The 12236-nt window shown below is 61.7% G+C and overlaps 1 protein-coding gene across 1 annotated transcript; it reads left to right on the plus strand.

Annotated features, from left to right (window-relative positions):
* Positions 1-92: 92 nt before the first annotated feature.
* On the plus strand, positions 93-3939 carry LOC126910984 (uncharacterized; the record flags this gene model as incomplete). The annotated part of the gene is made up of 2 exons (XM_050695673.1): positions 93-654; positions 3929-3939. Coding segments are annotated over 2 exons (573 nt in total), but the record flags the coding sequence as incomplete, so codon positions are not given.
* Between the last annotated feature and the right edge of the window lie 8297 nt (positions 3940-12236).

Raw genomic sequence — 12236 nt, forward strand, 5'->3', positions numbered from 1 at the left:
AAAAAAAAAAAAAAAAAAAAAAAAAGGTTAGGTTAGGTTAGGTTAGGTTAGGTTAGGTTAGGTTAGGTTAGGTTCAGGTTAGGTTAGGTTACATCCTACAGGCCAACACCAACCACTGCAGAGCGGCCCAGGACCTGCTGGTGCAGACCATGACAGATTGGTTGGTGGACGTAGCGGTAGTTGCCGAGCCCTACCGGATTCCCGACCGTTGGCTGGGCGACAGGGATGGCCTAGTCGCGATTGCGGCACGGTCTTCCACAGACTCCCCTCCCCTCTCGCTTCTAGAGTTAGAGGTTAGGTCGGGATACGTGGCCGCCGTGTGGGGGGACCTGGCCCTTGTGGGGGTCTACTTCTCCCCAAATCGCCCTCTCCAGGCCTTCGAGGATTTCCTCGAGGGACTTGCGGCCGTAGTCGGCAGGATGGCGCCTCGACAGGTTTCCGTTCTGGGGGACTTGAACGCCAAGTCAGAGACGTGGGGCAACTCTGCCACCGAATCGTGGGCGGGCGCTAGGTCAGGAGAGGCGTGGGCAGCCTCCTCTGGTCTCTCCCTCTTGAACAGGGGGAGTGTTCAAACATGCGTGCGGCGGCAGGGTGGGTCCATAGTGGACGTTACCTTTGCCTCCCCAGTGCTGGCCGCACGTGTGGAGAACTGGCGGGTGGACATGGTGGAGACTCTGTCGGACCACAGATATAGGTTCGATTCGGGTTAGGAAATAGTCCACCCAGACCTAGGACGTAGGGGAACTCCACATCGTCGGGCCGATCCCCGTTTCCGCGTTGGGCTCTCACTCGCTTGGACCGGGAGGCTGCAAAGAGGCCGCGTTCCTGCAGGACTGGCTTTCGCCCCCTGCCGTCCTTGACCTGGACGTTGACGCCGCGGCGTCACAACTCAGAGGGTCTCGGACCGAAGTGTGTAACTCCAGCATGCCTCGGTAAAGGTTCGTCGTCCGCCTCCAAACCGTGCCGTGTATTGGTGGTCGGAGGAGCTGGCGCAGCTGCGGGCAGCGTGCATGGCCGCAAAGCGCCAGTTCACGCGGAGTCGTCGCCGGCGGCACCGAGACGAAGCAAACGAGGACCGTCTGTACGAAGCGTACAAGGCGGCAAAGGCGGCCCTCAAGTCAGCTATCGGCGCCGCCAAAGACGCAGCGAGAGCCGAGCTGCTGGAGACACTAGACGGCGATCCATTCGGGAGACCATACAGGGCGGCGCGTAACAAACTGCGCCCCTCAGGTCCCCCGGTGACCGAGACCCTTGAGCCTTCATTGCTGGATGAGGTGGTGCTGTCCCTGTTCCCGCGCCGGAACGCCGATTTCACCCCTCCAGCAATGAACCCCCTCGGGATATGGAGGCGGAGGTACAGGTCCCTCCTGTCGCGGAAGGCGAGTTTCACACGGCGTTAGTCCGCCTCCGGGGAAAGAAAACTGCCCCCGGCCCAGACGGTATCCCCGCTAGGGTAGTGGCCATTGCCGCCTCCCAAATGGAGGAGCGGTTTCGGGACCTCTTCAGCGCGTGTCTCGCAACGGGGAGGTTCCCGAAACCCTGGAAGGAAGGGCAACTTTGCCTGCTGCGCAAAGACGGACGCCCGGCGGACTCCCCTCGGCATACCGGCCCATCGTTCTGCTCGATGAGGTCGGAAAAATGTTCGAGGGGATCATAGCTGCCCGCCTCAACCGCCATCTTGCCAACGTTGGACCGGATCTCTCCGACGCTCAGTTCGGTTTTCGAGCCCAGCGGTCGACAATAGATGCCCTGACCCGTCTCAAGGGCCAGGTCAAGGAGGCCGTGGAAGAAGGGGATGGACTGTTGGCTGTGTCGTTTGATATAGCCAACGCGTTCAACTCCATCCCCCATTCAACCATCATTGAGGCGCTCCGATTCCACGGGGTGCCTCAATACCTTCGGAGCCTACTGGCCGATTACTTGGCAGACAGGGCTGTCGTCCTTGTCGACAGAGACGGAGAGGTTCGGCGCTACGTCGTGGAGTCCGGCGTTCCGCAGGGGTCAGTGTTAGGACCCCTCCTATGGAACGTTGGTTTCGACTGGCTCCTGCGGGGAACGCTCCTCCGCGGGACGAGTGTCATATGTTACGCGGATGACACTCTCCTCACTGCCCGCGGGGGCTTCACGACGGCGGCCAACCTGGCATCAGCGGGCGGCTCCCTGGTTGCCAACAGGATCCACCGCCTGGGGCTGACGGTGGCGCTGCACAAAACCGAGGCCGTGTTCTTCCACGGCCCGAGGCAGCGCCCCCCTCCCGACGCCCACATCTATGTGGACGGCACCAGGGTCGCCGTAGAGGGCCAGATAAAATATCTGGGCCTCATTCTAGATAGCAGGTGGCGTTTCGGCCCGCACTTTGCCGAGCTGTCCAAGCGCCTTCTAAGAACAGCGAATGCCCTCTCGTGGCTTATGCCAAATCTGGGGGGCCCAGCGCGCGATGCCGGCGTTTGTACGCCGGCATTCTCAGGAGCATGGCCCTTTATGGGGCTCCGATTTGGGCGGACTCCCTACACAGAAGGGAGAATGCCACCGCCCTTCGTGTGCCCCAAAGGGCTATCGCTCAGCGGGTGGCGCGGGCCTACCGCACAGTGGGCTTCGCGGCGGCATGCGCACTGGCGGGCACACCTCCGTGGGAGCTGGAGGCGTGGGTGCTCGCCAGAGTCTATGATTGGACGGCAGAGCGGAGGGCGCGCGGAGAGCACCCGGCTCATGAGGTGAGGGAGGCCGTGCGGCAGGAGGCCAAGGAGGCCATCGTCGTCCATTGGGCGGACGACCTTGCCGCTGCTGCCTTTGGCAGACGAACGCTGGACGCCATCGGGCCAGTCCTCCAGGCTTGGCTCGAGCGGCCGTTTGGTTTCCTCTCCTTCCGCCTGGTGCAGGTGATGACAGGCCATGGCTGCTTTGGCTCATACCTGCACCGCATCGGGCGGGAGGAGAGCCCGTCGTGCCACCACTGTGGCGCAACAGCGGACACGGTGCGGCATACTCTGGAGGAGTGCCCATCGTGGTCCGAGCCGCGGCAGAATTTGGTTGCGGCGGTCGGAGCAGACCTCTCGCTCCCTTCCATTGTTCGCGCTATGCTGGGGAGTGAGGAGGCATGGGCGGCGGTCGCCTCTTTCTGCGAGTGCGTAATATCGCAGAAGGAGGTGGCGGAGCGTGAGCGAGAGGAAGACGCTCTCGCTCCAGCGCTCCGACGAAGAAGAGTCGGCAGGAGAAGACGATAATACAACCGTCTTCTCCCTCCCGGGGTGAGTAGCGGGTGCTAGGCGCGGGGGCGCCTACACCTGCATTGCACTACTCACCTCTCGCGGGACGGGAGCGGTTGGCACACGACCGTTCCCGATGCCCCTTTCCCATGCTAGGGAGGGGCTTGTAATGGCCTGCCACCACAGGTGGGCTCCGCCGAGGGGGTTCTGGTAGTAAAGGTTCAGCCGGTCTCCCAGACCCCCTAACTGGCGATGCGGGTGTGCTCCTGGGTTTTTTAGTGGGTATGCCGGCTTCTACCGGAGAGTCCCACATATCCCTCCCGTCCCCCGACGGGAGGACGATACATAAAGTATTTTTCCCAGGGTCAAAAAAAAAAAAAAAAAAAAAAAAAAAAAAAAAAAAAAAAAAAAGGTTAGGTTAGGTTAGGTTAGGTTAGGTTAGGTTAGGTTAGGTTAGGTTGGGGATCCCCCCACAGTGCTGACTTCCACGTAGTGATCCCCGGGCAACGCCGTGTCTGACCACCGTAACGGAGTGGCAGACCGGCGGCTAACGAGCGCTGTGCTTTCGTACACTTTCCTTCATTGCGGTTGAGTACGAACAAGACTTTTCTTCGATGCCATCGAAGCCTTTGCGGGACGCCTCCGGGCGCTTCCAATCAAAACGCCCTTCTCAGGGCGAACCCAACGGCCCTTCTCAGGGCCAACCCAACGGCCCTTTTCAGGGCCAACCTGACGACATTCTGTGTCGGAAACTAGCCGCGCACCATCTGCGGCTAGTTTGTTTTGTCGGGCGGACGACTCGTCGGACTGCGAGTCCGTGACCGAGGCGGTCGCCAGTACCAGTCGGTACCTAAAGCGGGCCTACCTGAGGCAAGAATCCGACGATTCTTCGGAATCAGTTCTTGGTAGGAATAAAAAGGTGAAGGCGAAATCAAGTTCCCACGATGTGGGACTTGATGAGGCTCAACGCCAACTGAGGGCGTCTCTGGCGCAAGCAAAGCGGGTGGAGGTTCAAAAGGACCTAGAAGAAAAGGTCGCCGCCAAGGAGCGCGCAACCGGTGCTGCACGGTCCAGGGCCGGCTACGGGGCCTCCAACGTCCTGTACGCAGACCACTCAGTGGCCGAGCTAGCGCAAATGGCGCTGGAGGACAAGGAGGAGATTTTGGAGGTGGCCTCCAAGTCCTCCAACCTCAAGGGAACCTTTCAAAAGGCCCTTAAATGCCGTGCAGCCAGCTTGCACGGCATTATTGCGGAACTGGTGCAGCGCACGGCCACGGACGAGTCGCGGCAGCTGCAGGCGCGGGTGGATCGCCTGCAGGCTGAGGTAAGCCAGCTGCATAAAAAGCTGGCTGAAGCCACGGCTCCTGCCCCCAAAACCTCAGCAGCAACAGGCTCCTCCTCCGACCTTGAGGACATCATCCGCAAGGTCACTCAGGAGGAGAGAGCCTTCACCAGAGCCTGCCTTGCAGGTATAGAGGATCGGCTGTTGCCGGAAAAGCGCATCCGTCCTCCACTCGCGGCGGACAGAGCGCCAGTTGCGATGCCGGCACCGGCAACGGTCCCATCCACCAGCGGGCAACCCCAGGCCCCAAAGCCCTCTAAGGGCAAAGGGAAGGGAAAAAGTCCCAGGCGGCAGCTCCACTTGCGCCCAGCACATGTGCAGATGCACAAGTCGAGCTTGGAACCGTCCAAGCAGCTCCTCTGAGCCAGCAGGACGACGCGGGGGAACCTTCCGCCACCCCTCCCACCGAGACGTGGACGGAGGTAGTGAAAAGAGGGAAAAAGAAGAAGACGGTCCCGAAAATCACCCCGGCTGCTCCTGCAGCCAATAGGGCTCCTGCCGCTCCCTTAAACAAGGGTGTGAAACTAGCGGCTCCCAGGTCGGCGGCGGTGACGGTGACCATCACTCCAGAGGCCGCCGAAAGGGGTGAAACATACGAGTCGGTGCTGACGCGGGCTCGTGGGTTCGCTGACCCCATCCAATTGGGCATCGGCCCCATCAAGTGTCGCCGTACCCAAACCGGCGCTCGATTATTCGAGTTCCCCGGGGCCGCGGGTTCGCAAAACGCGGATCTCTTCGCGGCTAAGCTGCGAGAGGGCATCGCGGACGTGGCAAAGGTCGCCAGACCAGTCAAGTCCGCGACACTGGAGGTTGTGGATCTCGATGATTCAGTTTCCGTGAACGAAGTGGTTGCGGCCATTGCAGCAGCAGGAGGCTGCTCCGTCGAGGCGGTGCATGGTCGGACCATCTGGACTGGCCGCCGCGGCCTGGGCATGACCCGTGTGGACTGCCCAGTCACCGCAGCCAAGGCCGTCCTGAACAGAACCAAAGGACGGCTGCTGATCGGGTTCAGCTCAGCTGTGGTCCGAGCACTTGAGGAGCAACCTCTGCGCTGCTTCAAGTGCTTCGGCACTGGCCACACCCGATACATGTGTCCGTCCAGCGCGGAGAGGGCAGACACCTGCTACCGTTGCGGCAAGTCGGGGCACTTGGCGGCGTCCTGTGACGCCACCACGCCGCACTGTGCTGTGTGCGCGGCCAGTGGTCGCCCAGCGAACCATTTCATGGCTGGGAGGAAGTGTACTCCTCCCACCAAGAAGGGCAAAATGCAGGCGCCAAAGCGTCCTGCCGCTGCCAATGCTACCGCCACCGCTACCCCGGTCACGGTCGCTGACGCGGGAGATGAGATGATTGAATAATGGGGCGCAATCATCTCATCCTACAGGCCAACACCAACCACTGCAGAGCGGCCCAGGACCTGCTGGTGCAGACCATGGCAGATTGGTTGGTGGACGTAGCGGTAGTTGCCGAGCCCTACCGGATTCCCGACCGTTGGCTGGGCGACAGGGATGGCCTAGTCGCGATTGCGGCACGGTCTTCCACAGACTCCCCTCCCCTCTCGCTTCTAGAGAGAGGATCGGGATACGTGGCCGCCGTGTGGGGGGACCTGGCCCTTGTGGGGGTCTACTTCTCCCCAAATCGCCCTCTCCAGGCCTTCGAGGATTTCCTCGAGGGACTTGCGGCCGTAGTCGGCAGGATGGCGCCTCGACAGGTTTCCGTTCTGGGGGACTTGAACGCCAAGTCAGAGACGTGGGGCAACTCTGCCACCGACGCTCGTGGGCGGGCGCTTGAGGCGTGGGCAGCCTCCTCTGGTCTCTCCCTCTTGAACAGGGGGAGTGTTCAAACATGCGTGCGGCGGCAGGGTGGGTCCATAGTGGACGTTACCTTTGCCTCCCCAGTGCTGGCCGCACGTGTGGAGAACTGGCGGGTGGACATGGTGGAGACTCTGTCGGACCACAGATATATTCGATTCGAAATCTCCACCCAGAGCCGACGGGGGAACTCCACATCGTCGGGCCGATCCCCGTTTCCGCGTTGGGCTCTCACTCGCTTGGACCGGGAGGCTGCAAAGGAGGCCGCGTTCCTGCAGGACTGGCTTTCGCCCCCTGCCGTCCTTGACCTGGACGTTGACGCCGCGGCGTCACAACTCAGAGGGTCTCTGACCGAAGTGTGTAACTCCAGCATGCCTCGGACTCGTCGTCCGCCTCCAAACCGTGCCGTGTATTGGTGGTCGGAGGAGCTGGCGCAGCTGCGGGCAGCGTGCATGGCCGCAAAGCGCCAGTTCACGCGGAGTCGTCGCCGGCGGCACCGAGACGAAGCAAACGAGGACCGTCTGTACGAAGCGTACAAGGCGGCAAAGGCGGCCCTCAAGTCAGCTATCGGCGCCGCCAAAGACGCAGCGAGAGCCGAGCTGCTGGAGACACTAGACGGCGATCCATTCGGGAGACCATACAGGGCGGCGCGTAACAAACTGCGCCCCTCAGGTCCCCCGGTGACCGAGACCCTTGAGCCTTCATTGCTGGATGAGGTGGTGCTGTCCCTGTTCCCGCGCCGGAACGCCGATTTCACCCCTCCAGCAATGAACCCCCCTCGGGATATGGAGGCGGAGGTACAGGTCCCTCCTGTCGCGGAAGGCGAGTTTCACACGGCGTTAGTCCGCCTCCGGGGAAAGAAAACTGCCCCCGGCCCAGACGGTATCCCCGCTAGGGTAGTGGCCATTGCCGCCTCCCAAATGGAGGAGCGGTTTCGGGACCTCTTCAGCGCGTGTCTCGCAACGGGGAGGTTCCCGAAACCCTGGAAGGAAGGGCAACTTGTGCCTGCTGCGCAAAGACGGACGCCCGGCGGACTCCCCTCGGCATACCGGCCCATCGTTCTGCTCGATGAGGTCGGAAAAATGTTCGAGGGGATCATAGCTGCCCGCCTCAACCGCCATCTTGCCAACGTTGGACCGGATCTCTCCGACGCTCAGTTCGGTTTTCGAGCCCAGCGGTCGACAATAGATGCCCTGACCCGTCTCAAGGGCCAGGTCAAGGAGGCCGTGGAAGAAGGGGATGGACTGTTGGCTGTGTCGTTTGATATAGCCAACGCGTTCAACTCCATCCCCCATTCAACCATCATTGAGGCGCTCCGATTCCACGGGGTGCCTCAATACCTTCGGAGCCTACTGGCCGATTACTTGGCAGACAGGGCTGTCGTCCTTGTCGACAGAGACGGAGAGGTTCGGCGCTACGTCGTGGAGTCCGGCGTTCCGCAGGGGTCAGTGTTAGGACCCCTCCTATGGAACGTTGGTTTCGACTGGCTCCTGCGGGGAACGCTCCTCCGCGGGACGAGTGTCATATGTTACGCGGATGACACTCTCCTCACTGCCCGCGGGGGCTTCACGACGGCGGCCAACCTGGCATCAGCGGGCGGCTCCCTGGTTGCCAACAGGATCCACCGCCTGGGGCTGACGGTGGCGCTGCACAAAACCGAGGCCGTGTTCTTCCACGGCCCGAGGCAGCGCCCCCCTCCCGACGCCCACATCTATGTGGACGGCACCAGGGTCGCCGTAGAGGGCCAGATAAAATATCTGGGCCTCATTCTAGATAGCAGGTGGCGTTTCGGCCCGCACTTTGCCGAGCTGTCCAAGCGCCTTCTAAGAACAGCGAATGCCCTCTCGTGGCTTATGCCAAATCTGGGGGGCCCAGCGCGCGATGCCGGCGTTTGTACGCCGGCATTCTCAGGAGCATGGCCCTTTATGGGGCTCCGATTTGGGCGGACTCCCTACACAGAAGGGAGAATGCCACCGCCCTTCGTGTGCCCCAAAGGGCTATCGCTCAGCGGGTGGCGCGGGCCTACCGCACAGTGGGCTTCGCGGCGGCATGCGCACTGGCGGGCACACCTCCGTGGGAGCTGGAGGCGTGGGTGCTCGCCAGAGTCTATGATTGGACGGCAGAGCGGAGGGCGCGCGGAGAGCACCCGGCTCATGAGGTGAGGGAGGCCGTGCGGCAGGAGGCCAAGGAGGCCATCGTCGTCCATTGGGCGGACGACCTTGCCGCTGCTGCCTTTGGCAGACGAACGCTGGACGCCATCGGGCCAGTCCTCCAGGCTTGGCTCGAGCGGCCGTTTGGTTTCCTCTCCTTCCGCCTGGTGCAGGTGATGACAGGCCATGGCTGCTTTGGCTCATACCTGCACCGCATCGGGCGGGAGGAGAGCCCGTCGTGCCACCACTGTGGCGCAACAGCGGACACGGTGCGGCATACTCTGGAGGAGTGCCCATCGTGGTCCGAGCCGCGGCAGAATTTGGTTGCGGCGGTCGGAGCAGACCTCTCGCTCCCTTCCATTGTTCGCGCTATGCTGGGGAGTGAGGAGGCATGGGCGGCGGTCGCCTCTTTCTGCGAGTGCGTAATATCGCAGAAGGAGGTGGCGGAGCGTGAGCGAGAGGAAGACGCTCTCGCTCCAGCGCTCCGACGAAGAAGAGTCGGCAGGAGAAGACGATAATACAACCGTCTTCTCCCTCCCGGGGTGAGTAGCGGGTGCTAGGCGCGGGGGCGCCTACACCTGCATTGCACTACTCACCTCTCGCGGGACGGGAGCGGTTGGCACACGACCGTTCCCGATGCCCCTTTCCCATGCTAGGGAGGGGCTTGTAATGGCCTGCCACCACAGGTGGGCTCCGCCGAGGGGGTTCTGGTAGTAAAGGTTCAGCCGGTCTCCCAGACCCCCTAACTGGCGATGCGGGTGTGCTCCTGGGTTTTTTAGTGGGTATGCCGGCTTCGACCGGAGAGTCCCACATATCCCTCCCGTCCCCCGACGGGAGGACGATACATAAAGTATTTTTCCCAGGGTCAAAAAAAAAAAAAAAAAAAAAAAAGGTTAGGTTAGGTTAGGTTAGGTTAGGTTAGGTTAGGTTAGGTTAGGTTAGGTTAGGTTAGGTTAGGTTAGGTTGGGGATCCCCCCACAGTGCTGACTTCCACGTAGTGATCCCCGGGCAACGCCGTGTCTGACCACCGTAACGGAGTGGCAGACCGGCGGCTAACGAGCGCTGTGCTTTCGTACACTTTCCTTCATTGCGGTTGAGTACGAACAAGACTTTTCTTCGATGCCATCGAAGCCTTTGCGGGACGCCTCCGGGCGCTTCCAATCAAAACGCCCTTCTCAGGGCGAACCCAACGGCCCTTCTCAGGGCCAACCCAACGGCCCTTTTCAGGGCCAACCTGACGACATTTCTGTGTCGGAAACTAGCCGCGCACCATCTGCGGCTAGTTTGTTTTGTCGGGCGGACGACTCGTCGGACTGCGAGTCCGTGACCGAGGCGGTCGCCAGTACCAGTCGGTACCTAAAGCGGGCCTACCTGAGGCAAGAATCCGACGATTCTTCGGAATCAGTTCTTGGTAGGACTAAAAAGGTGAAGGCGAAATCAAGTTCCCACGATGTGGGACTTGATGAGGCTCAACGCCAACTGAGGGCGTCTCTGGCGCAAGCAAAGCGGGTGGAGGTTCAAAAGGACCTAGAAGAAAAGGTCGCCGCCAAGGAGCGCGCAACCGGTGCTGCACGGTCCAGGGCCGGCTACGGGGCCTCCAACGTCCTGTACGCAGACCACTCAGTGGCCGAGCTAGCGCAAATGGCGCTGGAGGACAAGGAGGAGATTTTGGAGGTGGCCTCCAAGTCCTCCAACCTCAAGGGAACCTTTCAAAAGGCCCTTAAATGCCGTGCAGCCAGCTTGCACGGCATTATTGCGGAACTGGTGCAGCGCACGGCCACGGACGAGTCGCGGCAGCTGCAGGCGCGGGTGGATCGCCTGCAGGCTGAGGTAAGCCAGCTGCATAAAAAGCTGGCTGAAGCCACGGCTCCTGCCCCCAAAACCTCAGCAGCAACAGGCTCCTCCTCCGACCTTGAGGACATCATCCGCAAGGTCACTCAGGAGGAGAGAGCCTTCACCAGAGCCTGCTTTGCAGGTATAGAGGATCGGCTGTTGCCGGAAAAGCGCATCCGTCCTCCACTCGCGGCGGACAGAGCGCCAGTTGCGATGCCGGCACCGGCAACGGTCCCATCCACCAGCGGGCAACCCCAGGCCCCAAAGCCCTCTAAGGGCAAAGGGAAGGGAAAAAAGTCCCAGGCGGCAGCTCCACTTGCGCCCAGCACATGTGCAGATGCACAAGTCGAGCTTGGAACCGTCCAAGCAGCTCCTCTCTTAGCCAGCAGGACGACGCGGGGGAACCTTCCGCCACCCCTCCCACCGAGACGTGGACGGAGGTAGTGAAAAGAGGGAAAAAGAAGAAGACGGTCCCGAAAATCACCCCGGCTGCTCCTGCAGCCAATAGGGCTCCTGCCGCTCCCTTAAACAAGGGTGTGAAACTAGCGGCTCCCAGGTCGGCGGCGGTGACGGTGACCATCACTCCAGAGGCCGCCGAAAGGGGTGAAACATACGAGTCGGTGCTGACGCGGGCTCGTGGGTTCGCTGACCCCATCCAATTGGGCATCGGCCCCATCAAGTGTCGCCGTACCCAAACCGGCGCTCGATTATTCGAGTTCCCCGGGGCCGCGGGTTCGCAAAACGCGGATCTCTTCGCGGCTAAGCTGCGAGAGGGCATCGCGGACGTGGCAAAGGTCGCCAGACCAGTCAAGTCCGCGACACTGGAGGTTGTGGATCTCGATGATTCAGTTTCCGTGAACGAAGTGGTTGCGGCCATTGCAGCAGCAGGAGGCTGCTCCGTCGAGGCGGTGCATGGTCGGACCATCTGGACTGGCCGCCGCGGCCTGGGCATGACCCGTGTGGACTGCCCAGTCACCGCAGCCAAGGCCGTCCTGAACAGAACCAAAGGACGGCTGCTGATCGGGTTCAGCTCAGCTGTGGTCCGAGCACTTGAGGAGCAACCTCTGCGCTGCTTCAAGTGCTTCGGCACTGGCCACACCCGATACATGTGTCCGTCCAGCGCGGAGAGGGCAGACACCTGCTACCGTTGCGGCAAGTCGGGGCACTTGGCGGCGTCCTGTGACGCCACCACGCCGCACTGTGCTGTGTGCGCGGCCAGTGGTCGCCCAGCGAACCATTTCATGGCTGGGAGGAAGTGTACTCCTCCCACCAAGAAGGGCAAAATGCAGGCGCCAAAGCGTCCTGCCGCTGCCAATGCTACCGCCACCGCTACCCCGGTCACGGTCGCTGACGCGGGAGATGAGATGATTGAATAATGGGGCGCAATCATCTCATCCTACAGGCCAACACCAACCACTGCAGAGCGGCCCAGGACCTGCTGGTGCAGACCATGGCAGATTGGTTGGTGGACGTAGCGGTAGTTGCCGAGCCCTACCGGATTCCCGACCGTTGGCTGGGCGACAGGGATGGCCTAGTCGCGATTGCGGCACGGTCTTCCACAGACTCCCCTCCCCTCTCGCTTCTAGAGAGAGGATCGGGATACGTGGCCGCCGTGTGGGGGGACCTGGCCCTTGTGGGGGTCTACTTCTCCCCAAATCGCCCTCTCCAGGCCTTCGAGGATTTCCTCGAGGGACTTGCGGCCGTAGTCGGCAGGATGGCGCCTCGACAGGTTTCCGTTCTGGGGGACTTGAACGCCAAGTCAGAGACGTGGGGCAACTCTGCCACCGACGCTCGTGGGCGGGCGCTTGAGGCGTGGGCAGCCTCCTCTGGTCTCTCCCTCTTGAACAGGGGGAGTGTTCAAACATGCGTGCGGCGGCAGGGTGGGTCCATAGTG

This window comes from Spodoptera frugiperda, chromosome 8 (assembly GCF_023101765.2).
Source record: "Spodoptera frugiperda isolate SF20-4 chromosome 8, AGI-APGP_CSIRO_Sfru_2.0, whole genome shotgun sequence".
NCBI classification, from domain to species: domain Eukaryota; kingdom Metazoa; phylum Arthropoda; class Insecta; order Lepidoptera; family Noctuidae; genus Spodoptera; species Spodoptera frugiperda.